Below are 27,931 nucleotides of genomic sequence, written 5' to 3'. Positions count from 1 at the left end.
CCATCACGGAGATCAGAGTGGGGCGGGTACTTATCCAAAGGGATGGCCCACCCCGTACGAAGAGCCAATCGGCGGCAAGCATGCAAATAACACGCGGCGCGCTCCGGCCGGCCTGCGCAACCAATGAGGTGTTGGACGGCTGCGGTCTGACCAATCACGGCCGGCCTCCGAAACCATAGTGACGGCGGATCCAAACAGAAAACAAGAGGCCGATGGGAGAGACGCGCGGGGGGGGGGGTGGAGTGTCGCCATAGCAACGGCCCTTAGTAACCGGGGCTGCAGCGGCCACGGGCGCTGCTTCTCCAAACACAAGGAGCGGGCTCCGGTGAGAAGCTCCTGGGACAGCCCCCCCGGCTCGTGAGGAAGGTCGGAGCCGGCGGGTGAGCAGCGCCTGCGCGGGCGGAACCTTCTCCCCCCCCCCCCCCACACTCAGACAGCCGGAACCTTTGTGGTGCGGCGGCGGGTTGCACCCGGACGTTGCTAGGGCCCCGCGGCGCTCGGAGATGTTCAAGAACACGTTCCAGAGCGGATTCCTCTCGATCCTCTACAGTATCGGCAGCAAGCCCCTGCAGATCTGGGACAAGAAGGTGAGGAACGACCTACCTCCCCCTGGCTTTACCCCCCCGGGGGGTGTTGGTGACGGGGACTAGGCCTCAGGCTTCGGGCCGCGCAGTACAACCCCCCCCCCCCCCCCCCACCCACCGAGGATCGCCACTTGGGGAGGTTTCTGCTCAAACAGGGGGCTGACCTGAAATGGAGGGTTTGTTTTTTTTTGCCCGAAACGTCGGTTTTCCTGCTCCTCGGACCGGCCGTGCCTCTCCAGCCCCACTCTGATCCAGACTCTGACCTCCAGCCCTCACTTTTTTACCTCACAACAAACCAACCCCGAGGAGCAACCTCACATCGTCCCCTCGGGGACCGAGCAGCCTCCTACAGCTTAACCCGTTCTGAGTGGGACCCCCCCCCCCCCCCCCCCCCATCTCACCCTTCCTGCCATGTCCTTTACCCACCCCCACAGCCCAGGGTCCTGCCGTGCACTGGGTAGTTTCCAGCGCAGCCAAACCCTCCCCAACCCCTTACATATCCCCTTGGTCCTCGTTCCCACCCCCTTCCCCGTCCCCACCCCCTCACCCCCCCCTTCCCTGTCCCCACCCCCTCACCCCCCCTTCCCCGTCCCCTCACCCCCCCTTCCCCGTCCCCTCACCCCCCCTTCCCCGTCCCCTCACCCCCCCTTCCCCGTCCCCCTCACCCCCCCTTCCCCGTCCTTCCTTGGTGATAGTAAGGACTGCAGATGCTGGAAGTCAGAGTCAATAAAATGTGGAGCTGGTGAAGGGTCCTGACCCAAGATTACAGATTTACAGATCACATTACAGTGTGGAAACAGGCCCTTCGGCCCAACAAGTCCACACCGACCCGCCGAAGCGCAACCCACCCATACCCCTACATTTACCCCTTACCTAACACTACGGGCAATTTAGCATGGCCAATTCACGTGACCTGCACATCTTTGGACTGTGGGAGGAAACCGGAGCACCCGGAGGAAACCCACGCAGACACGGGGAGAATGTGCAAACTCCACACAGTCAGTTGCCTGAGGTGTCGACTCTCTTGCTCCTCCCGTGTTGTCTGACCTGCTGTGCTTCTCCAGCTCTGCATTTTATCAACTCCCTTCTTTCCTTCCCCAGCTTACCGCCCCTTTGTCTGTCCGACTTCTCTCTCTGACCTCCCTCATCACCTTCCCACCCTGTCCTTTTCGCCCACCCCAACCCAGCTCTATGTCATCAACAGGTATGCCACCTTTTCTGAGCTGCTGTCGGTTCTGAAGGATGGCTGCCAGACTGGAAATATTAACTCTGTTTCTTCTCCAAAGAAGCCACCAAATCTGCTGCGTTTCTCCAGTGGTTTCTGTTTTTGTTTGTTTCTGATCTGCAGAATGTTTGTCCCTCCACATGGCTCTGCAATTCAATAATATCAAGCTAATCTGATTGTATTCTCAAAATTCACATTCCTGGCTACCCCTGTTAACCTTTCAACCCTCTTGGTTAACAGAGTCTAGGTTAGAGTGGTGCTGGAAAAGCACAGCAGGTCAGGCAGCATCTGAGGAGGAAATTTTCCTGCTCCTTGGATGCTGCCTGACCTGCTGTGCTTTTTCAGCACCACTCTAATCAAGACTCTGATCTCCAGCATCTGCAGTCCTCACTTTCACCTCTTGGTTAACAATCTATCTACCTCTATTTTAACAATTGTTGAAAAACTGTGTCCACCACCAATTTCAGGAAGTGTCCCCCAATAACTGAGAGGGGGGGAAATAATGTTCTCCTTGATTCGGTTTCAATTTCAGGCAACTCTGATTTTCATAGTGTTCTAGATCCTTTCACAAGAAGAAATTTTCTTTATTTAGTGGCAGCAAATCAGTAGGACAGCTGATGACACAGTAGAACCAAGTGCTGTCACCATGTGTGGAAACTCTGTGTGGCTTCAGGCAAGGGGAGACAGTAGCAGGTTCCTCTCCCCGTCGTTCCCCTCAGTGCCCTTCAACTGACACACTCTCATTTGTTTGGCTGAACTGGTCCTCACCTACAGTAATTTCTCCTTTGAATCCTCCCACTTCCTCCAGACCAAAGGGGTAACCATTGGCACCCGCATGGGCCCCAGCCATGTCTGCCTCTTCGGGTACATGGAACAGTCCATCTTCCTCAGGTACACAGGCACCATTCCCTACGTTTTCCTCTGCTACATTGATGACTGTATCAGTGTCACCTCGTGCTCCCATGAGGAGGTTGAACAGTTCATCAACTTTACTAATATGTTTCACCCTGACCTTACGTTCAGCCGGACCATCTCGGACACCTCCTTTGCCTTCCTGGACCTCTCCATCTCCACTTCCAGCGACCGACTCAACAAGGACATCTACTTCAAACCCACCAACTCCCACAGCTACCTGGATTACACCTCCTCCCACCCTGCCTCCTGTAAAAACGCCATCCCTTACTCCCAATTCCTCTGCTTCTGCCGCATCTGCTCCCAGGATGACCAATTCCACCACAGAACATCCCAGATGGCCTCCTTCTTCAAAGACCGCAACTTCCCCTCTCACGTGGTCGATGGTGCCCTCTAGCACATCTCATCCACTTCCTGCACCTCTGCTCTCTGACCCCAGCCCTCCCAACGCAACAAGGACAGAACCCTCCTGGTCCTCATCTTCCATCCCACCAATCTCTGGATACACTGCATTATCATCCGCCATTTTCACCAACTACAAACAGACCCCACCACCAGGGATACATTTCCCTATCAACGCACCGTAAAGACCATTCTCTCCATGGCTCTCTTGTCAGAACCACGCCTCATGATACCTTCCCCTACCACTGCAGGAATTGCAAAACCAGTGCCCACACCTACCCCTTTACCTCTGTCCAAGGCCCCAAAGGAGTCTTCCATATCCTCTGAGACCTACCTGCACTTTCACACATGTCATTTACTGTCCATTGCTCCCAATGTGGTCTCCTCTACATTGGGGATACAGGATGCCAACCTTTGGAATGCTTCAGAGAACATCTCCGGGACACGAACGAAACAACCCCACCGGCCCATGGCTGAACACTTTAATTCTCTGTCTCACTCCCCCAAGGACATGTAGGTCCTGGGCCTCCTCCATTGCCAACCCCTTACTATCCGATGACTGGAGGAAAAGCACCTCATCTTCTGCCTTGGGACCCTCCATCCACATGGGATCAACGTGGATTTCACCAGTTTTCTGATCTTCCCCTCCTCCCAGATCCAAACCTTCCAACTCAGTACCGCCCTCTTGAATTGTCCCACCCGTCGATATTTCTTCCCACCTATCACCTTCACCCCCACCTTCATTAGCATATCGCATTCCCAGCTATCCCCTCCCTCCCCCCTCCCATTTATCTCTCAGCTCCCTTGGCCCACAAGCCTCATTCCTGATGAAGGGCTTATGCTCAAAATGTCGATTGATGCAGTCTTGTTGATGTCCAGTCCTGCTGCCCTGGAGAGGGGATTGTTGGGGGGGGGTTGGGGTGGTGGTGGTGGTGGTGGCTGTGTTGGGGGTGGGGGGCTCGCGCGCTTTCTGCTGGGGCTTGGCGTTGGACCGGGGAGGGGAGGGCTCATCCACTTTGTGCTGGGGAGGGTGGGGCGGTGATGGACCAGATTGGGGGTAGTGTCTTGTGCGCTGTGTGCTGTTGCAGCCTCCTGAACAGGGAGCAGACTTTAAATCTCCGAGCCCCAGAGGAAAGGCATTTAATTGATTTTCCGAATAATCGATTACCCAAATGAAATAGTGCTCACCCATCACGTTTGGATAATCGAGTTTTCACTGTACACAGCAGAGCAAGAGTTATTGCTGGGGGAAAGGCAATTATGATGCGATTAGGCAAGATTTAGGATGCATAGGATTAGATTAGATTCCCTACAGTGTGGAAACAGGCCCTTTGGCCCAACAAGTCCACACCGACCCGCCGAAGTGTAACCCACCCCCCTCTGACTAATGCACCTAACAATTATGGACAATTTAGCATGGCAAATTCACCTGACTTGCAGTCTTTGGACTGTGGGAGGAAACCGGAGCACCCGGAGGAAACCCATGCAGACGCGGGAGAACTTGCAAACTGCACACTGACAGTCATCCGAGGTGGGAATTGAACCCGGGTCCCTGGCGCTGTGAGGCCGCAGTGCTCACCACTGAGCCACCGTGCCGCCCCGATAGGGCAGGAAACTCCAGGAGATGCGCTCAATTGAAATGTGGAGCTTATTCAAGGACCAGCTATTGTGGGTTCTTGATATGTGTGGACTGGTTAGGTAGGGAGGAAGTTGTTGAGTGCAGGAGCGGTGGTTTACTAAGGAAGTTGAATCTCTGTCAAGTGGAAGAAGAAAGCTTATGTTAGGATGAGATGTGAAGGCTCAGTTAGGACACTTGAGAGTTACAAGCTAGCCAGGAAAGACCTAAGGAGAGAGCAATGAAGAGCCAGGAGGGGACATGAAAAGTCGTTGGCGGTTAGGATCAGGGAAAGCCCTAAGGCTTTCTATAGATGTATCAGGAATAAAAGAATGACTAAAGTAAGATTAGGGCTAATCAAGGGCAGTAGTGGGAAGTTGTGCATGGAGTCAGAGGAGATTGGGGAAGTGGTAAATGAATATTTTTCGTCAGTATTGAAAATGTGGTGGAGGAGAATACTGAGATACAGGCTACTGGACTAGATAGGGTTAAGGTTCACAAGGATGTGGTGTTAGAAATTCTGGAAAGTGTAGAAATAGACAAGTCCCCTGGGCCAGATGGGATTTATCCTAGGATTCTCTGGGAAGGCAGGTGGAGATTGTCAAGCCTTTGGCTTTGATCTTTGTCGTCATTGACTACAGGAATAGTGCCAGAAGACCGGAGGATAGCAAATGTGGTTCCCTTGTTCAAGAAGGGAAGTGGAGACAACCCTGGTATTTATAGACCAGTGAGCCTTACTTCGGTTGTGGGTAAAAGGTTATAAGAGATAAGATTTATAATCATCAAGAAAGGAGTAAGTTGGGGATAGTCAACACAGTTTTGTGAAGAGTAGGTCGTGCCTTACAAACCTTATTCTTTCAGAAGGTGACCAAAATAGATGGATGAGGGTAAAGTGGTTTATCATAATAAATGCAATGTATTCCATTTTTGTAAAACAAACAATGGTAGACTTGTACAGTTAAATGTAGGGCCCTGGGTAGTGATGCAGAACAGAGACCTTGGAGTTCAGGTACATAATTCTCTGAAATCTGCATCACAGTTAGACAGATGGCGTTTAGCATGTTTGTCTTCATTGGTCAGACTTGATGAGTAAAGGAGTTGGAGCGTCATGCTGAAGTTGTACAGGATATGGTGAGACTGCTTCTGGAGTACTGTATGCAGTAGCGGTTGCCCTGTTATAGGAAGGGAGAGGGTTCAGAAAACATTTCCCAAGATGTTCCTGGACTGGAGGGTTTGAGTCATTTGGATAAGACAATAGACAATAGGTGCAGGAGTAGGCCATTCTGTCCTTCGAGCCTGCACCACCATTCATTATGATCACGGCTGATCATCCTCAATCAGTATCCTGTTCCTGCTTTATTTCCATAACCCTTGATTCCACTATCCTTGAGAGCTCTATCCAACTCTTTCTTAATCGAATCCAGAGACTGGGCCTCCACTGCCCTCTGGGGCAGAGCATTCCACACACCCACCACTCTCTGGGTGAAGAAGTTTCTCCTCCTCTCTGTCCTAAATGGCCTAGCCCTTATTTAGCTGTGTCCTCTGGTTTGGACATTTTTTCACTGGAGCTTCGGAATTTGAGGGGTGACCTTGCAGAGGTTTATAAAGTCATGAGGAGCATCGATAAGGTGAATAGCAAAGGTCTCTTCCCCAGGGTGGGGAGTTCAAAACAATGGGGTGTATTTTTTAGGGTGAGAGAAGAAAGATTTTAAAAAGGACAAGGGGCAACATTTTTATACATAGGTTTGTGTGTGGAATGTACTGCCAGAGGAAGTGGTGGATGCAGGTACAATTACAACATTTAAAAGACATATTGATAAGTACATGAATAGGAAAGGTTTCTATGGGCCAAACACAGACAGGTGGGACTAGTTTAGTTTGGGAACCTGCTTGGCAGGACAAGTTGGAGTTCAGTCATCTCAGCTCCAGGACATCTCTGCAGGAGTTCCTCAGGGTAGTGACCTAGGCCCAACCATCTTCAGTTGCTTCATCAATCATCTTCCTTCCATCTATGAAATGGCATGATGTCTCAGTGGTTAGCACTGCTGCCTCACAGCAGCAGGGACCTGGGTGCGATTCCACCCTTGGGTGACTGTCTGTCTCGGTTGAATTTGCACAGACTGCCCATGTCTGCGTGGGTTTCCTCCCATAGTCCAAATGTGCAGGTTAGGTGGATTGGCCATGCTAAGTTGCTCATAGTGTTGGTGTGGATTCGATGGGTCAAATGGGCACGCTTCCACAATGTAGGAATTCTAATTTATGGCTTTCTTTCTGATTTCCAGCATCTGTGGTTCTTTCAGTTTTTTTTAGTTGTAACATCAGTTGCCTTGGTGTCAGGATGGGAGACCATAAGATATAGGAACAGAATTTGATCATTCAGCCCATTGAGTCTGCTCCTCCATTGGATCGTGGCTGATATGTTTCTCGAACCCATTCTCCTGCCTTCTCTCCTTAACCTTTGAATCATAAACCTATCTATCTTTGTCTTAAATACACTCAGTGACTTGGCCTCCACAGCCCTCTGTTGCAACAAAATCCCACAGATTAACCACCCTCAGGCTGAAGAAATTCCTTCTCATTTCAATTTGAAAGTGTTGTTGCTTCACTCTGAAACTATGCCCTTGGCACCTAGCCTGTCCTATGAGTGGAAACATTTTCTCTGGGCCTCTTGGTATTCTGTACGTTTCAGTCAGATTTCTCCTCAGAGCTGAAAAATGAGTTGCTGGAAAAGCGCAGCAGGTCAGGCAGCATCCAAGGAGCAGGAGAATCGACATTTCGGGCATAAGCCCTTCTTCAGGAATGAAGAAGGTGTGCCAAGCAGGCTAAGATAAAAGGTAGAGAGGAGGGACTTGGGGAAGGGGCGTTGGGAATGTGATAGGTGGAAGGAGGTTAAGGTGAGGGTGATAGGCCGGAAAGGGGGTGGGGCGGAGAGGTTGGGAAGAAGATTGCAGGTCAAGAAGGCGGTACTGAGTCTGAGGGTTGGGACTGAGATAAGGTGGGGGGAGGGGAAATGAGGAAGCTGGAGAAATCTACATTCATCTCTTGTGGTTGGAGGGTTCCTGGCTGGAAGATGAGGCGCTCTTCCTCCAGGCATCGTGTTGCCATGGTCTGGCGATGGAGGAGGCCAAGGACCTGCATATCCTTGGCGGAGTGGGAAGGGGATTTAAAGTGTTCAGCCACGGGGCGGTTGGGTTGGTTGGTGCGGGTGTCCCAGAGGTGTTTTCTGAAACTTTCCGCAAGTAGACGGCCTGTCTCCCCAATGTAGAGGAGGTCACATCGGGTGCAGCGGATGCAGTAAATGATGTGTGTGGAGGTGCAGGTGAATTTGTGACGGATATGGAAGGATCCTTTGGGGCCTTGGAGGGAAGTCAGGGGGGAGGTGTGGGCGCAAGTTTTGCACTTGTGGTTGCAGGGGAAGGTGCCGGGAGTGGAGGTTGGGTTGATGGGGGGTGTGGTCCTGACGAGGGAGTCGCGGAGGGAGTGGTCTTTCTGGAACGCTGATAGGGGTGGGGAGGGAAATATATCCCTGGTGGTGGGGTCCGTTTGGAGGTGGCAGAAATGACAAAGGATGATACGACGTATCTGGAGGTTGGTGGGGTGGTAGGTGAGGACCAGTGGGGTTCTGTCCTGGTGGGACAGATTGGGGGGGCGGGGCTCAAGGGCGGAGGAGCGGGAAGTGGAGGAGATGCGGTGGAGAGCATTGTCAACCACGTCTGAGGGGAAATTGCGATCTTTGAAGAAGGAGGCCAGCTGGGTTGTGCGTTTTTGGAATTGGTCCTCCTGGGAGCAGATGCGGCAGAGACAAAGGAATTGGGAATATGGGATGGTGTTTTTACAGGGGGCAGGGTGGGAGGAGGTGTAATGTAGGTAGCTGTGGGAGTCAGTCAGTCGGTCGGTTTATAGTAAATGTCCGTGTTGAGTCGGTCGCCCGAGATAGAAATGGAGAGGTCTAGGAAGGGGAGGGAGGAGTCTGAGACTGTCCAGGTGAATTTGAGGTCGGGGTGGAAGGTGTTAATAAAGTGGATGAACTGTTCAACCTCCTCGTGGGAGCACGAGGTAGCGCCGATACAGTCATCGATGTATGGCTTCATTGCCAACTGCCGCCGTGACATTAACCGCCTCAACCTGTCCACCCCTCTTACCCACTCCAACCTCTCACCCTTGCAACGTGCAGCCCTCCACTCCTTCCGCTCCAACCCCAACCTCACTATCAAACCGGCAGACAAGGGAGGCACGGTGGTAGTTTGGTGCACTGATCTTTACATTGCTGAGGCTAAACGCCAGCTCGCAGACACCTCCTCCTATTGCCCCCTTGACCATGACCCCACCTCCCAGACCATCCATAACCTCATCACCTCAGGGGATTTCCAACCTCATAGTCCCACAACCCCGCACTGCCTGTTTCTACCTCCTGCCCAAAATCCACAAACCTGACTGCCCCGGCTGACCCATTGTCTCAGCCTGCTCCTGCCCCACCAAACCTCATCTCTGCATACCTCAACACGGTCCTGTCCCCCTTAGTCCAAGAACTCCCCACCTACGTTCGGGACACCACCCACGCCCTCCACCTCCTCCATGATTTTCACTTCCCCGGTCCCCAACGCCTCATCTTCACCATGGACATCCAGTCCCTGTACACCTCCATCCCCAATCACGAAGGACTCGAAGCCCTCCGCTTCTTCCTTTCCTGCCGACCCAACCAGTACCCTTCTACCGACACCCTCTCTTTCCAATCCTCCCACTTCCTCCAAACCAAAGGAGTAGCCATGGGCACCCGCATTGGCCCCAGCTATGCCTGCCTCTTCGTCAGATATGTGGAACAGTCCATCTTCCGTAGCTACACTGGCGCCACCCCCCACCTTTTCCTCCGCTACATTGATGACTGTATCGGCGCCACCTCGTGCTCCCACGTGGAGGTTGAATAGTTCATCCACTTTATTAACACCTTCCACCCCAACCTCAAATTTACCTGGACCGTCTCAGACTCCTCCCTCCCCTTCCTAGACCTCTCCATTTCTATCTCGGGCGACCGACTCAACACGGGCTTTACTATAAACCAACCGACCGACTCCCACAGCTACCTACATTACACATCCTCCCACCCTGCCCCCTGTAAAAACACCATCCCATATTCCCAATTCCTTCGCCTCCGCCGCATCTGCTCCCAGGAGGTCCAATTCCAATACCGTACAACCCAGATGGCCTCCTTCTTCAAAGACCGTAAATTCCCCTCAGACGTGGTTGATGATGCTCTCCACCGCATCTCTTCCACTTCCCGCTCCTCCGCCCTTGAACCCCGCCCCTCCAATCGCCACCATGACAGAACCCCACTGGTCCTCACCTACCACCCCACCAACCTTCAGATACATCTGTTCTTCCTTCGTCATTTCCGCCACCTCCAAACAGACCCCACCACCAGGGATATACTTCCCTCCCCTCCCCTATCAGCGTTCCGGAAAGACCACTCCCTCCGCGACTCCCTCATCAGATCCACACCCCCCACCAACCCAACCTCCACTCCCGGTACCTTCCCCTGCAACCGAAATGCAAAACTTGCGCCCACACCTCCCCCCGACTTCCCTCCAAGGCCCCAAGGGATCCTTCCATATCTGTCACAAATTCACTTGCACCTCCACACACATCATTTACTGCATCCGCTGCACCCGATGTGACCTCCTCTACATTGGGGAGACAGGCCGCCTACTTGCGGAACGTTTCAGAGAACCCCTCTGGGACACCCGCACCAACCAACCCAACCACCCCGTGGCTGAACACTTTAAATTCCCTTCCCACTCCGCCAAGGACATGCAGGTCCTTGGCCTCCTCCATCGCCAGACCATAGCAACACGACGCCTGGAGGAAGAGTGCCTCATCTTCCGCCTAGGAACCCTCCAATCACAAGGGATGAAAGCAGATTTCTCCAGCTTCCTCATTTCCCCTCCCCCCACCTTATCTCAGTCCCAACCCTCAGACTCAGCACCGCCTTCTTGACCTGCAATCTTCTTCCCGAACTCTCCGCCCCCAACCCCTCTCCGGCCTATCACCCTCACCTTAATCTCCTTCCACCTATCGCATTCCCAACGCACCTCCTCCCTACCTGTTATCTCAGCCCACTTGGCACACCTTCCTCATTCCTGAAGAAGGGCTTATGCCCGAAACGTCGATTCTCTTGCTCCTTGGGTGCTGCCTGACCTGCTGCGCTTTTCCAGCAACACACTTTTCAGCTCTGATCTCCAGCATCTGCAGTCCTCACTTTCTCCCGGATTCCCCCTCCCCCTTCGAAACTCCATCACGCACAGACCTGTACTGAAACACACCTTTTCCAATATTTCAACACTTTGTGCTAATGGCCCTACCTCCCTGAAGATTGTCCTAAGTTGGTCTGATGCTGAGCAGGTAGTGAGGGAGGGCTAGACAGGAGTTGCCACTGAAAGCTGTCAGTGACCATGAACAGCAGCTATTTTCACTGACTACAGTCAGTAGGAGATTCTGGTGGGGATGTCTGAAATCTGGCCTCTCTGGGCTATCCAGCTGCCAGAGCCTGCGACCACATTGTGATAGTTGACATAAGCAAATTGCATGGGCCAGTTGAGTTGGGCAGCATTAACAGAAACAATCGATGCAAATAAATCATTGTTGTCTCTCACCTCTGGGGCTGGTGACTTCTCGTCTTCGTTCTTGATCTTTACGGTGGAGCACGGGCAGAACCGGAATGACATCTGGTTGGGAAAGGGCATTTGTGGCCTTTGGTTAGCCCAGTCTAACTGGATTTCTGTGTTTCCTGCAGTTGGTTCAAACAACACAGAAACCCAATCAGACAGAGCTGAGTGAAGGCTACATACGTCCTTTCCCAACCTGATGTAGTTCCTGTTCTGTCTGTGCTGCACTGCGCTGGTGTCTGCTTATCTCTCAGAAGGAACATTTGCCATGTTTTCTGAAATGTTGAAAAATCCTTTGATTGCCCAACTGAACCTGGGTTAGAGTAAAGAACAATACAGCACAGGAATGGGCCCTTCGGCCCTCGAGGTCTGCACCGACATATTTTTGTCCTTCTATACTAAACTGTCTTCACTTACAGGATCAGTATTCCTCTATTCCCTTCCTATTTATGCATTTGTCTAGGTGCTTCTTGACTGATGCTGCTATGAATTATTCTGGGTTTAGTTTCCTCCTCCATCCCATTGCGTGCTCGGACAGCCTTTGACGCACGGGGATGTGCTGTTTGTCACCGTATTTATAGCAGTGAACACACCTTCCCCTGAGCTTGCAGTTCTTGCTCTGTCCACTGAGTCTCTCTGTGAAGTGACTATATGGTTTGCTGTGTAACAGGCATGCAGACAAAGGCTAGTTTGTTATCTCTGATAGATCAAATCCAGATTAATTAGGTAAAGTATCCACAGAGTATTCATTTTTACAGTTGGTACCATTTTGGTCTTGGTGTTAGGCTCAGGTACAGACCAAGATTATTATAATTGAACAGTGAATGATTCTGTTAATTCCAGGTGAGAAACGGCCACATAAAGAGAATCACTGACAATGACATCCAGTCCCTGGTCTTGGAAGTTGAAGGAACCAATGTCAGGTGGGTCACTCAGATTCTGTATTGCTTGAAAATGGAATGACCCACATTAACACAGTGAGGGGCTCAGACACGCACCCACACATACATACATACACACACACACACCTTTAGTCCCACATTAACACGGTGAGGGGCTCAGACACGCTCCTTCAGTCTCACATTAACACGCACACGCACATGTGCACACACACACACACGCCTTCAGTCCCACATTAACAAGGTGAGAGGCTCAGACACGCTTCTTCAGTCCCACATTAACACAGTGAGGGGCTCAGACACAGTCCCACATGGTGGGGCCCCTCCTTCAGTCCCACATTAACACAGTGAGGGGCTCAGACACACTCACACACACACACCCCTTCTGTCCCACATTAACACAGTGAGGGGCTCAGACATGCTCCCACATGGTGGGGCCCCTCCTTCAGTCCCACATTAACACAGTGAGGGGATCAGACAAACTCCTTCAGTCCCACATTAACACAGTGAGGGGCACAGACACAGTCCCACATGGTGGGGCCCCTCCTTCAGTCCCACATTAACATAGTGAGGGGATCAGACACACTCCTTCAGTCCCACATTAACACGGTGAGGGGATCAGACACACTCCTTCAGTCCGACATTAACATGGTGAGGGGCTCAGACATGCTCCCACGCGCACACACGCTCCTTCAGTCCCACATTAACACAGTGAGGGGCTCAGACACGCTCCCAGACACACACACTCCTTCAGTCCCACATTGACACAGTGAGGGGCTCAGACACGCTCCCAGACACACACACTCCTTCAGTCCCACATTGACACAGTGAGGGGCTCAGACACGCTCCCAGACACACACACACGCTCCTTCAGTCCCGCATTAGCACAGTGAGGGGCTCTGACATGCTCCTACACACACACACACACACACACACACACCTTCAGTCCCACATTAACACAGTGAGGGGCTTAGACATGCTCCCACATGGTGGGACCCCTCCTTCAGTTCCACAGTGAGGGGCTAAGATGCACTGTCTCAGTGGGGCCCCATCTTCAGACCAAAGTGACTGAGTTTCCTTGAAATAGAGAAAGATGGTATGTTGGCCCTTGTTGCAAGGAGTTGAGGTCCAGGAGTCTTCCTTCACTTATATAGCACTTGTATGAGTCCACACACACAACACAGAACATTACAGCGTAGTACAGGCCCTTCAGCCCTTTATGTTCCATGAACCTGTGAAACCAACCTGAAATCCATCTAACCTACACTATTCCATTATGATTCATATGTTTATCCAGTGACCACTTAAATGCCCTTAAAGTTGGCGAGTCTACGTCTGTCGCAGTGTGTTCCACACCCCTACTATTCTGAGTAATGAAAGTACCTCTGACATCTGACCTATATCTATCAATTTAAAACTATGTCCCCTCATGCTAGCCATCACCATCCAAGGAAAAAGGCTCTCACTGTCCACCCTGTCTAATCCTCTGATCATCTTTATGTCTGTATTAAGTCACCTCTTAACCTTCTCTCTAACAAAAACAGCCTCAAGTTTCTCAGCCTTTCTTCATAAGATCTTCCCTCCGTACCAGACAACATCCTAGCCTCTGAACCCTTTCCAATGTTTCCACATCCTTCCTATAATGCAGTGACCGGAACTGTATGCAATACTCCTAAGTGCGGCCACACCAGAGTTTTGTACAGCTGTAGCATGTTCTCATGGCTCCGAAACACAATCCCTCTATCAATAAAAGCTAACATACTGTACGCCTTCCTAACAATCCTATCAACTTGGTTGGCAACTTTGAGGGACCTATGTACATGCACAGCAAGATCTCTCTGCTCATCTACATGACCAAGAATCTTACCATCTGCCTAGTAGTCTGTATTCCTGTTACTCCTTCCAAAGTGAATCACCTCACACTTTTCTGCATTAAACTCCATTTGCCACCTCTCAACCCAGCTCTGCAGCTTATCCTTGTCCCTCTGTAACCTGCAACATCCTTCTGCACTGTCCACAACTCTGCCTACCTTAGTGTCATCCGCAAATTTACTAACCCATCCTTCTGTGCCCTTATCCAGGTCATTTATAAAAATGACAAACAGCAGTGGGGCCCATACCCCACTAGTAACTGAGCTCTGGGGTGAATATATCCCATCAACCACCACCCTCTGTCTTCTTTCAGCTAGCCAATTTCTGATCCAAATCGCTAAATCACCCTCGATTCCATGCCTCTGTATTTTGTTCAGTAGCTTATCGTGGGGAACCTTATCAAACACCTTACTGAAATCCATATATACCACACCAACTGCTTTACCCTCCTCTATCTGTTCGGTCACTTTCTTAAAGAACTCAATAAGGTTAGTGAGGCACGACCTACCCTTCACAAACTGTCATGATTTGGAGATGCCGGTGTTGGACTGTGGTGTACAAAGTTTAAAAATCATACAACACCAGGTTATAGTCCAACAGGTTTAATTGGAAGCATACTAGCTTTCGGAGCGATGACAATCACCTAATGAAGGAGCATCGCTCCGAAAGCTAGTGTGCTTCCAATTAAACCTGTTGGACTATAACCTGGTGTTGTGTGATTTTTAACTTCACAAACTGTGTTGACTATCCCTAATCAGGTTATTCCTGTGTAGATGATTATAAATCCTATCTCTTTTATTCCTTTCCAACACTTTACCCAAAACTGAAGGAAGGCTCACTGGTCTATAATTACCAGGGTTGTCTCTACTCCCCTTCTTGAACAAGGGAACAGCATTTGCTATCCCCCAGTTTTCTGGCAGTAATCCGATAGACAGTGATGGCAAAGATCAAAGCCAAAGGCTCGGCAATCTCCTCCCTAGCTTCCCAGAGAATCCTAGAATAAATCCCATCTGGCCCAGGGAATTTATCTATTTTCTCACTTTCTAGAATTGCTGACACCACCTCCTTGTGAACCTCAATCCCGTATAGTCTCATAGCGTGCATCTCAGTATTCTCCTCGACAACATTGTAGTTTTCCTGTGTGAATACTGACAAAAAATATTCATTTAAAGCCCCTTCTATCTCCTTGGACACCACACACAACTTCCCACTACTGTCCTTGATTGGCCCTAATCTTACTCTAGTCATTCTTTTATTCCTTCCATACCTATAGATAGCTTAAGGGTTTTCCTAGAATCCCTACAATGTGGAAGCAGGCCCCTCTACATCTCTGGAACTTTTCAGAAGCCTATCGAAAACTCTCAACAGGGTGACCTCTCCTTTGCTGTTTCTAACCTCAGCCCATGCTACCTCAATAGATAAGTCCTCATCAAATGTCCTTTCTGCCACCGTAACACTGCCCTTGACTAACAAAGCTACACCTCCCCTTCTTTTACCACCTTCCCTGTTCTTACTGAAACACCTAAACCCCGGAACCTGCAACATTCCTGACTTTGCTCTATCCATGTCTCTGAAATGACCACAACCCCACCAAATGTGTGAGATGTGGGACACTTTGTCTGTACTTTCTATAGAGAGAATGCACCGGACCCATAGACAGTCTTGATCAGAAACTCAGCAGGTCTGGCAGCATCTGTGGAGAGAAAGCCAAGTTAACGTTTCAGGTCCAGTGACCCTTCTTCAGAAGTGAAGATGTTTATCAGCACTGAGAGAGGCCCTTTGGCCACCAGGTTCACTGAATTCATCCCTGGGTTCAGAGGATTGTCTCCTGCTGAGTAATAGAGTAATACAGCATGGAAACAGGCCCTTCGGCCCAAACTGGCCCATGCTGACCAGCTCGTTCCAGTTGCCTGCGTTTGGTCCATATCCCTCCAGACTCTTCCCATCCATGTACCTATCCAAATGTTTTTTAGATGTTGCTATTGTACCTGCCTCAGCCACTTTCTCTGGCAGCCCATTCTATATACGCACCACTCTGTGTGAAGAAGTTGCCCCTCAGGTCCTTCCTAAATCTTTCCCCTTTCACCTTAAACCTATGCCCTCTAGTTTTCAATTCCCCATCCCTGGGGAAAGGATTATCTGCATTTGTCCTATCAATGCCCCTCATGATTTTATACACCTCAATAAGGTCACCCCTCATACTTCTACATTCCAAGGGATAAAGTCCTATCCTGGCCGACCTCTCCTGATAACTCAGGCCTACTAGTCCTGGCAACATCCTCGTAAATCCTCTTTGCACTCTTTCCTGTTTAATTATGTCTTTCCTATAACAGGGTGAACAAAACCTCTCTCAATATTCCAAATGCAGCCTCACTAATGATTTGTATGACTTTAGCATAATGTCCCAACTCCTATATTCAACGCCTTGATCAACGAAGGCCAACACGTTAAATGCCTTCTTCGCCATCCTGTCTACCTGTGACACCCTTTTCAATGAATTATGTACCTGTACTCCTGGGACCCTCTGTTCCATGGCACACCTCAGGACCTTATCATTTACTGTGTAAGTCTTACCTTGGTTTGACTTTACAAAGTGCAACACCTCACACCTCTCTGTATTGAATTGCATTTGCCAATCCTCAGCTCATCAAGATCTCTGTGTACTTTTTGAGCAATTGAGGAGACTGAATCTGTGGGTTTCCTTCCCTCAGAGGGCTGTCGATGTTGACTCATTGGGTTTTCAAGACAGAGCTTGATAGATTTCTGGACACTGATGATGTTGAGGGATAGTGTTAAAATGGCACAGAAATGGGGCTGAACGGCCTCCTCCTGCTCCTATGACACGTGGCTGTGAGCTGGCCAGAGTGAGCTGCTGCTCCCAGGGCCTGGAGTTGGGACTCCGAGGTTGGTCAGAGTTGAGGGTGAAAGTAACTAGAATGGAAATCCTTTACAGCACAACGTACATCACCTGCCCGGCAGACCCGAAGAAGACCCTCGGTATCAAGCTGCCTTTCCTGGTGATGATCATCAAGAACCTGAAGAAATATTTCACCTTCGAAGTCCAGGTGAGAGTGAGGCTAAGATCCCTGCACTCGGTCAGTGAGCTATGTGGGGAGGGATGGAGAAGGTGGCACTCTGGGGGATTGCACAGGCTGCACTTGGCTGTGTGTACTCTCTCTGCTCAGGTCCCATTTACCTGGTTCGTCCTCCCCAACAATCTTCTGCCCAGTTTGGAGCGTCTGCTCTCATTCTCTCACTCCCCCTGGCACTGACTGTCCATACACCATCAACCTCCCTCACTCCCCTTGGCACTGACTGTCCATTCACCATCAACCTCCCTCACTCCCCTTGGCACTGACTGTCCATTCACCATCAACCTCCCTCACTCCCCTTGGCACTGACTGTCCATTCACCATCAACCTCCCTCACTCCCCCAGGCACTGACCTGTCTATTCACCATCAACCTCCCTCACTCCCCCTGGCACTGACTGTCCGTTCGCCACCCACCTCACTGCCTGCCCGTCCCCTTCTCCCTCTGCCCGGGGTTCCTGCCCGTCCCCCTCTCCCTCTGCCCGGGGTTCCTGCCCGTCCCCCTCTCCCTCTGTCCTGGTGCTGCCTGCCTCATGATGCCACATTTTAGGGAGATGTCCACGGATTGATGAGGACTTGGGATTATGGGACTTCAGTTAGTCTGGACAGATGAAAGAAACTGGAATTGTTATGTTTGGAACAGAGCAGCGTAAGGCAGGGTTTAGCGGTGCTGTCAACTGGACTCTGCCTGGCACTGCCTACCTGTCCCTCTCTGACTCTGCCTGGCACTGCCTGCCTGTCCGTTTCTAACTCTGCCTGGCACTGCCTGTCTGTTCTGCCCCCTCTCTGTATGCAGGTTCTCGATGATAAGAATGTGCGCAGGCGATTCCGAGCGAGTAACTACCAGAGTACGACTCGGGTGAAGCCCTTCATCTGCACCATGCCGATGAGGCTGGATGACGGCTGGAACCAGATCCAGTTTAATCTGTCCGATTTCACCCGGAGGGCATACGGCACTAACTACATCGAGACTCTGCGAGTACAGGTGAGATGGAGGGGGATGGGACTGTCAGCTGGAGTCGGGGTGGGAGTGAGCGTTTAACATGGGAGATGGATCAACTGTTTACAATTAAAATGGAGAGCATACTGTGTCCAGTCTCAGATGCCACATTTTAGGGAGATGTCCACGGATTGGTGAGGACATGGGATTATGGGACTTCAGTTAGTCTGGACAGATGAAAGAAACTGGGATTGTTCTGTTTGGAACAGAGCAGGGTTGAGCAGAGATGTTCAAAATTAGGGTTTTCAGTAAATAAAGAGAAACTGTTTTCTGTAGTAGCACAATCACAAACTGGGAGAGATGGATTTGCCAATGGCCAAACGTGCAGGGGAGGTGGGAACCTAATTTCACACAATCACTGTAATCTGGAACGTGTGGTTGGAAAGGGCAGTACAAGTAGAGGAGAAAGTGAGGTCTGCAGATGCTGGAGATCAGAGCTGGAAATGTGTTGCTGGAAAAGCGCAGCAGGTCAGGCAGCATCTAGGGAACAGGAGAATCGACGTTTCGGGCATTAGCCCTTCTTCAGGAAGGGCTAATTCCTGAAGAAGGGCTAATGCCCGAAACGTCGATTCTCCTGTTCCCTAGATGCTGCCTGACCTGCTGCGCTTTTCCAGCAACACATTTCCATCGCAGTACAAGTAGAGCCAATGCTACCTGTGTTGAGAGAGAGTTGGATCAACAGCTGAAGGGGAAACACTTGCAGGGCAGTGGGCAAAAGTGTAAGGCAGTGCTGACAACCCAGTCAATGGTTTTGGGAAAGGCACCATGGTTATTGAGCTAGGTGGTTTTTGCGGAGGGTCTAGAAGAGATTTCCAGAGATTGGGAAAGGCAAAGTTGGAGGTTTCTTAAGATTGAAAAATCAAATGACTCCAGGTTATTGTGCAACAGCTTTACTGGAAATTGTAAGGTTTTGGTCACCTCACCTGACAAAGGAGTCGCGCTCCTTTGAATTTCAAATAAACCTGTTGGACTGTAACCTGGTGTTGTTTGATTTTTGACCCCAGTTCAACACTGGCACCTCCACATGACACAAGTTTGTTAAGCAAAGGAGTTTGAAGTTTGAGGTGTTGTCAGACTAGAAGCCAGTCTGAAGTTCCTGAGGGTAACTGGAGATAGGATTGCTCTAAGAATCAAACAATAGAGCAGGAAGGACATGGGCTTCCAGCCTGGAGAGGGTTGGACCAGGCTCAAGATGTTTCTAAAAGGCAGAATGGCAAACTGTAAAACTCACAAGCTTGGGGCGTGGATTAAAGAGCAGAAATCAGGGAGTGAGATGGGGGCAGGGAGATATCTGAAATTTGGTCAACAGAAGAAACCCGGTTTGTTAGTCAGTCAGCATTGTGAAAGAGGAGGCACAGAAAGCACTTTGTCTCAGTGAGCTTTTCTGGGATCTGCTTTTGTTCTATGGGATCTGTTGTAGGCTGGGTATATAAAAGTCCTGAGGGAACTTGACAGGGTGGGTGCTTGAGAGCATGTTCTCCAGCCCCAGCCCTAGGCCTTGTTGGAGAGACTGGGTTATGGCCCAGACCAGATCCCCTCTTTAAGAAGGTAGCCTAGGCCCGAATGCTTTCTCATTTTAAAGTTAGATCTGAAATATGTGATGGGGCTGGTCAAACCACCTGATGTTAAGCAAAACACAAATTATTTAAACGCTATAGTTAAAGTATAAACAAAAGAAAGAGGATTTTAGAACAACTTTTACTATTGGAGAACTTAACAGTATCTGTTACTAACTAACTAACTATGCCAATATAGTAACACCCTATAACCACACCTCCTGGCAAAAAGGTAAATTCAGACACCAATTCTTACAGGCAATTCTCTAACCCAGAAGGGAACAACATTAAGGGAGATTTCAGTGAGGAATCCTTTTTTTAACTGAAGCTCCAACTCTTCTGGGACTCTACAGCTAAAGAAAACAAGAGATCCTGATCTTGGCGAACTGGTCACAGTGTTCCAGCTGTTTTTTTAAGAAACCTAAAGGCTTGTTCCGATTGTTGACTTGCGCTGTTTCCCGTAGCCACTTCGAGACGTACAGACTCTCTCCCAAATAAACCCAGGCCAGCGTCGTCACAACCAGAACTGGGCCGGAAGGTCAGGGGGCGCCTGTTTATGACCGAGATGGTGCAGACCCTGTCTGAGGGCCATGACTCTGTGGACTGGGACCAATGCCCTTTTGAGGGAGGGGAGGGGAGGGGAGGGGAGGGATACTTGGCAGAGTGGTTAGGGAGGCCTCCAACTAGTGTGGAAGGGGGGATGGGAACCAGAAGAGTAGGTGCAGAAACTGAGGGAGAGTTAGAAACCAAGGCAAACGTGCCTAAGAACAGGCAGGGAAACGTTGCTGAAAAGAGCAGGGGAGGAGGTCTCAAATGCATGTGTTTCAATGCAAAAAGTATAATAGGCAAGGTAGGTAAACTTGGAGCGTTGGTTAGTACAGGGCGACCTCCGTATCCGGGGAATTGTTTTCCATGGTTTCACTTACCCACAGTTTACCATGGCCGGAACATATAGGGAATGTTCCAGCACCAGGGAGCTGCTGGGAAGATATGTTTCCCATTGAAATGAATGGGTTCACTCCTGCTCGCGGTTTTGGGCTTCTCCAGGAGGTCCTGGAACATGTCTCCCCCACCGTACCTGTGGGGAAGACTACTGTACTGACGTTATTGCGATTACAGAGACTTGGCTGAAAGGGGGAACGGGCCTGGCAGCTGGATGTCCCAGGTTTTAGATGTTTCAGGTGTGATAGGGAGGTGGGGGGTGGGGGAGGGTTATATTACTGGTAAAGGAGTATTTCCCAGCTGTACTGAGGGAGGATCCATCAGAGGACTCATGCAGTGAGACTATCTGGATAGAGCTCAGGAACAGGAAAGGTGAAATCCCAATGCCGGGGTATTCTACAGGCCTCCCAACAGCCAGGGGGAGCTAGAGGAGAGAATATATGGACAGATTTTGGAAAGGTGTTAAAAACAGTGGAGTTGTGTGAAAGGTGATTTTAACTTCCCCTATATCGATTGGGACTCACCACGTGCTAGGGGCTTGGATGGGGCAGAATTTGTAAGGACCATTCAGGAGGGTTTCTTAACACAGTATGTAAACTGTCTGACTAGGGAAGGGGGTGATACTGGATATGGTTTTGGGAATGAGCCTGGCCATGTGAGTGAAGTTTCAGTGGGGGAGCATTTCATGAGTAGTGACCAAAATACAGTGAGTTTTAACATACTCCTGGGCAGGGAAATACAGGAGTGCTCAGGTGAAGGTGTTACATTAGGGAAGGGCAAACCAAAATAATATTAGGCCGGAACTGGAGAGCTTTGTTTGGAGGTGGCTGTTTGAGCAGACTGGTACAAGCGGTGAAGTCACATGGTATCAGGGTGAGCTGGCAAGATGGATACAGATCTGGCTTAGTCACAGGAGACAGAGGGTAGTGGTGGAAGGATGTTTTCAGAATGGAGAGCTATGACAAGTGCTGTTCCACAGGGATCAGTGCTGGGACCTCTGCTGCTTGTAGTCTACATAAATGATTTGGAGGAAAACGTAGCTGGTCTAATCAGAAGTTTGTGGCTGAGTGTGAAGATTGGTGGAGTTGCAGAGAGTGAGGAGGAGTGTCAGAGGGTACAGCAGAATATAGATCGTTTGGGCAGAAAATGGCAGATGGAGTTTAAGCTGAACAATGTGAGGTGATGTGTTTTGGAAGGTCAAGTGTAGGTGGAAATTATACAGTGGATGGCAGACCCTTAGGAATGTTGATATGCAGAGGGACCTGGGTGTGCAGGTCCACAGATCACTGAAGGTGGCAGCAGGTAGATAAGGCAGTAAAAAAGGCCTAAGGCAGGGCTAGCCTTCATTGGAAGGGGCATTGAGTATAAGGATAGACAAGTCATGCTGCAGCTTTTTAGAACTTTAGTTAGGCCACACTTGGAATATTGTGTCCAGTTCTGGTCACCATATAACAGAAGGATGTGGATGCTTTGGAGAGGGTACAGAGAAGGTTTACCAGGAATCAGAAAGTGAACACTGCAGATGCTGGAGATCAGAGTTGAAGAGTGTGGTGCTGGAAAAGCACAGCAGGTCAGGCAGCATGTGAGGAGCAGGAGAATCGACGTTTTGAGCATAAATCCTTCATCAGGAATGAGGCTCGTGGGCCCGAGGGGGCTGAGAGATAAATGGGAGGGGGGTGGGGTTAGGGTGAAGGGAGCTGGGAATGTCAATGAAGGTGGGGAGAAGGTGATAGGAGGATGGAGGAGATAGATGGGAAGGAAGTTGGACGGGTGCCAAGTTGGAGGGTTGGATCTGGGATGTGGGGGGGAGGGGAGGTGAGGAAGCTGGTGAAATCCACATTGGTTTCATGTGGTTGGAGGGTCCCAAGGTGGAAGATGAGGCGTTCTTCCTCCAGGCGTTGGGCGGCTAGAGTTTGGCAGTGGAGGCAGCCCATGACTTGCATGTCCTTGATGGCGTGGGAGGGGGAGTTGAATTGGTTGGTCACAGGGCAGTGGGGTTGTTCAGTGCGGGTGTTCTCAGAGATGTTCTCTGAAACAATCTGCAAGTTGGCATCCTGTCTCCCCGATGGAGAGGAGATCACATCGAGAGCAACAGATGCAGTAGATGATGTGTGTGGAAGTACAGGGAAATCTCTGATGCATGTGAAATGATCCTTTGGGGCCTTGGATGGAGGTGAGGGGGAGGGGGAGGTGAGAGCACAGGTTTTGCGATTCTTGTGGTGGCAGGGAGGCGGCTAGAGGTGGAGGGTTACGTCGGTCGGTGGGTGGTGTGGTCCTAACAAGGGAGTCCCTGAGGGAATGGTCTCTCTGTAATGCAGATAGGGGTGGGGAGGGAAATATATCCCTGGTGGTGGGGCATGTTTGTACGTGGTGGAGGTTGGTGGGGTAGAAGGTGAGTACGGTGGGGGGGGTCTGTGGTTCAAGGGCAGATGTGTGGGAAGTGGAGATGTGCTGGAGGACATTGTCAACCATGTGGGAGGGGAAATTGTGGTTTTTAAAGGAGGCCGCCATCTGGGCCAGGTATGGGGGATTTTACTAATGAAGAATGTTTGGAATGACTGGGATTGTTTTCACTGGAACACAGGAGGGTGAGTGGTGACCTGATAGAGATTTATAAGATTGTGAATGGCATGGACAGAGTGGGAAAAATGAGGCTTTTTCCCAGGATGGAGGTGTCTATTCCTAGGCTCATGGTACAAGGGAGGAGTTTAAAAGAGATGTGCGAGGCAGGTTGTTTACACAAAGGGTAACACGTTGCCAGAGGAGGGGGTGGAAGCAAACACATGAGCAGCATTCGAGAAGCACCTGGACAAAGACATGAATAGGAAGGGAATAGAGGTACACAGATCCTGTAAGTGAAGACAGCTCAAGTGTGGAAGGGCAAAATGATTCAGTGCAGGCTTAGAGGGCCGAAGGGCCTGTCCCTGTGCTGTATTATTCTTTGTTCAAACACACTTAGTGTGCTAGGACCAGGGCCATTTAATATTTTTAAGACAGAGGTTGATAGCTTTCGGTTCTCCCCTCCATTGGTCAAGAATCTATCAGGAGTAGGTGGAAAATGGAGATGAAACCACAGTCAAATGAGCTGTAATCTTTATCGGAGCAGATTTGTGTACTGAGTGTATGCTCCTGCCTGTAATTAGTTTGTCCATCCATCTGTGTGTCTGACCCTATGACCAGGGGCTGAGATGCCACCTTTTCCAAGTGTTTCATTCTCTGTAGGAAGAAAGTGAATGAACTTTCTCACCTGTTACTTCCTGGAACATCTTCAGTTCTGGCTTCAGAGAGAGAATCTAAGGGAAAAAAATCATGTTGCTGCGTAGCTCTGTTCTGATCCACCGCTGCCTCCTGCTGTATCAATACTTTCGGGTGTCCTTGGGAGATTATCTGTTGTTCACATCTTGCTGAGTGCTCTCTGGGGCTCTGACTGTGTCTCAGTGTCAGACATCACTGGCCTGTTTGGCAGCTGCATGGTTATTTCAGGTAACTTGGTTAAATGGAGCTGTTGGGAACATCTTTGGGCCTGTGTCCTGTGTTTTCTTTGTTCGATATGCTGATAGCACAGGTCCTCTCTTGCCCTGTGTCTGTCTAGCTCCAGCACTGGGATCTGAGAGATATGTCAATTGATACACTTGCCTGACTTGTAGAGCACATTGTTGTCCAGAGAGTTAGTGCTGCTTCCAGTGCTGGTGCTCGAGTTTAAAAAGTTGCCCTTGTCATTTCTCAGATTCACGCAAACTGTCGTATTCGGCGTGTTTACTTCTCGGACCGGCTGTACTCTGAGGATGAGCTCCCAGCTGAATTCAAACTTTACCTACCTGTACAGAATAAGGCCAAGGTGAGTCCATTGTGAAACCTGGAGCTTGTGGTAACCTGACCTGGAGAGGGAGCAGTTAACCCTGTGATAATTGGGCTGGTCAGGCGTGTGTGCATTGTGCACAGGTTTGGTCAGAGGGGAGCTTAGTGGTGGGAAGAGAGAGCATTGCATTCATGATGCAAGATGATAAATAGTTGTGAGCTGCACATTGTTTTTGCAAGTTAATATTTGATAAAATAGTGGTAGGTGGGTGGGAGGGTGGATGCTCTTGTGGTGCAGTGGTAGTGTCCCTACCTGTGAGTCAGGGGCTTGGGTTCAAGTCTTACCTGCTCCAAACGTGTGTCATGACATTTCTGAATAGGCTGATTAGAAAATATCCATTTGATAAATTAATGGAAATAATTCTCACAGCGCCACGGACCTCTGGCGACTGTCTGTATGGGGTTTGCACATTCTCCCCTCTCCGTGTCTATGTGGGTTTCCTCTGCGTGCTCCGGTTTCCTCCCACAGTCCAAGGATGCACATTAGGTGAATTGGCCGTGCTAAATTGCCCATAATGTTAGATGCATTAGTCAGGGATAAATGTAGGGGAATGGGTTTGGGTGTGATACTGTTCGGAGGGTCAGTGTGGACTTGTTGAACAGAAGGCCCTGTTTCCATACTTTAGAGAATCTAGTCTAATTAGAGGCCAGTACAGGGGAGACAAACTGCACTTTCTGCCTGTCCTTACCTACAACCAATATTCTTTTTAAAAGTAGCAAGTTTTTAGCAAATCATTGGGTCAGACAGCACCTGTAATTGCTGAAGAGACACATTTTGGTGAAGCCTTTTGTTTTGCATTCAGCAAGCTCCACTTTGCAATTCGCAAGAAATACCAACATAAAGGGGAAATAAGTGAAGGTGGATGGGTGTCCTGACCATTAGGGCAATGTCGGGGAAAAATAATTTGCTTTCCCAGTCTGTTAAAGCACAAAGTCACCTTCCCCAGTTGCTGCAAGCTCCCAGACTGGGTGAGCTGCTCCATCTTGGGAGATGTTTTAAAAGCTGTTTGTTTAATTATATCTAATCACATTGGTATTTCTGAATCTCCAAATAAAAGCAAAATACTGTACTGCAGCAACTGGAAATCTGAAATAAGAATCAGAACGTTTTGAGTCCAGTATGACTCTTCAGCCTTTTATTTTGTAAGAGTCACTGGACTCAATATTAGAAGGTAGGACAGTACAACACAGGACTAGGCCCTTCTCTCATTGTGTGCTGAACATGATGCCAATCTGAAGTCTATGCCTCTATTCCCTGCCTGTACATGTATCTGTCTGTTTCTTGCTATCGTATCTGCTTGTACCACCTCCCCCCGGCTGCCCTGCTGCAGGCACCTGCCACTGTCTGTGAGAAAAACCTGGGCATTGCCCACCCTGGAGAAAAGGTTCAAACTGACCATCTGTTCTATGCCTCTAAGAATCTTTTACACTTCGATCAAGTTACCCTCAGCCTCTGATGGAGACAATCTAAGTTTGTCCAACCTCTCCTTATAGCTAATACACTCCAATTCCGGCAACATCCTGTTAAACCTCTTCTGCAACCTTTCCAAAACTTCCACATCCTTCCTATAGTGTGGGGACCAGGACTGCATGCATTACTCTAAATGGGCCGATCTAAAGTTTTATACAGCAGCAACATGACTTGCTGGCTTTTATACTCCATTCCTGAATGTTGAGGGTAAGCATGCTGTATGCTGTCTTTACCAACTCATCCCACTTTCAGGGAGCTCTGGCCTTCCACCCCATGATCCCTCTGTATATCACTGCTCCTAAGAGTCCTGCCATTGACGGTAGACTTTCCAAAGTTTGTGCGAAGATTTGTAGCTCGGGTGCTCGTTGTTGTGGTTCTGTTCGCCGAGCTGGAAGTTGTTTTTGCAAACATTTCGTCCCCTGGCTAGGCGACATCATCAGTGCTTGGGAGCCTCCTGCGAAGCGCTTCTTTGATGTTTCCTCCGGTGTTTATAGTGGTCCACTATATAGTCCACTATAAACACCGGACGAAACATCAAAGAAGCGCTTCACAGGAGGCTCCCAAGCACTGATGATGTCGCCTAGCCAGGGGACGAAATGTAGACTTTCCTCCTGCATTTGACATTGTCAGGATGAAACTCGACCTGTTGTTTCTCTGCATGGCTTTCCAACTGATCGATCTTGCTGTATCCTTTGATACCTTCCTTCCTATCCACACCTCTACCCATTTTCATGTATAAAACCATGTATATTTTCATCTAAGTCATCTATAAAGATACATAGACAACACTATGGTGATCCTTGTGGAACACCACTGGTTGCAATCTTCCATCAGAAGAACAGCCCTCCACAACTATCCTCTGACTAAGTCAATTTGCTGACTTACAGTGGATCCCATGTGACTTAATCCTCTGGACCAGCCTACCATGAGGGACCTTGTCAAATGTAAAGTCCATGTAGACAACACCCACTGCCCTACCCTCAATCACATTCATCAAAAAACCCCATGAAATTTGAGAGACCTCCCCCACACTAAGCTATGCTGACTATCCCTCATAAGTCCATTCTTTTCCAAATGCGTGTAAATTAATTGTGTTTCTCTTTCCAAGGTTTCTGCCAGACCTGCTGAGTTTCTCCAGCACTTTGTTTTTGGAATCTTCGGTGCCCCATCAGCCTTCTGTTTTCTTTTCTCTCCCACTTTGCCAGTCCTTCCCACCCAGAGTCAGTGTGGACTGGATCTCCACCTGGGCACATTGTCAGGGACTGATGGTGGACAGACTGGAATGATGAACAAAGCTTTATTTTAAATCTGTCAATTTGTGAAGTGATGTATTGGTGGACATTACGGACCAATCCCCTTCTCTTAAAAACAGCAGAAGTGAAAGGAGCTGAAACGTTTTCATGTGACAGTAGTTTGGATCGGGGGAGTACGATGGAAGCATTCCGGGAGTTAGACTACTCACAGACAGACAGCAATGCTGTGAGGGGAAGGCTTTAGAATGGCACTAAGTGAAATGCTTATTTGGAGAACCAGTGCAGAACATGTCCAGACAATTGTTACAGTGCAAAACAAGGACAAGGAGTGCAGCAATGTGGAACATTAACCTGTTCTAAACCTTTCTCTGTCTCTGCACAGTGAGAATCATGAGCAGGATGACGTTTGTCTGTTTGGAGTTCAGAACACCAAGTCTCTTCAGCACCACCACCTTCCCCCAACATAAGGTTTCGCTGTGGAAAGTAAATGTTTTGTATATTTTCATTTAATATAAAGCTGGTGATTTAAACTTTCTTGTTGGTTTACTTTAAATATTGTATCTTTTTTGGAATTAAAACTTTCTTTAATCTAA

The 27,931-nt window shown here is 49.5% G+C and overlaps 1 protein-coding gene across 1 annotated transcript; it reads left to right on the top strand.

Moving 5' to 3' along the window:
* The first annotated feature begins 311 nt into the window (after positions 1-311).
* On the top strand, positions 312-27,931 carry cfap20 (cilia and flagella associated protein 20). The gene is made up of 6 exons (XM_043690941.2): positions 312-587; positions 12,241-12,320; positions 17,122-17,233; positions 18,055-18,243; positions 24,484-24,594; positions 27,721-27,931. The coding sequence occupies exons 1-6, from the start codon at positions 504-506 to the stop codon at positions 27,721-27,723; spliced, it is 579 nt and encodes a 192-aa protein (XP_043546876.1). The 5' UTR covers positions 312-503; the 3' UTR covers positions 27,724-27,931.

Source organism: Chiloscyllium plagiosum, unplaced genomic scaffold (genome assembly GCF_037043375.1).
Source record: "Chiloscyllium plagiosum isolate Xiang-an unplaced genomic scaffold, Cpla_swu_hap1 HiC_scaffold_5, whole genome shotgun sequence".
NCBI lineage: Eukaryota > Metazoa > Chordata > Chondrichthyes > Orectolobiformes > Hemiscylliidae > Chiloscyllium > Chiloscyllium plagiosum.
This window is presented reverse-complemented; position numbering and strand designations above follow the sequence as displayed.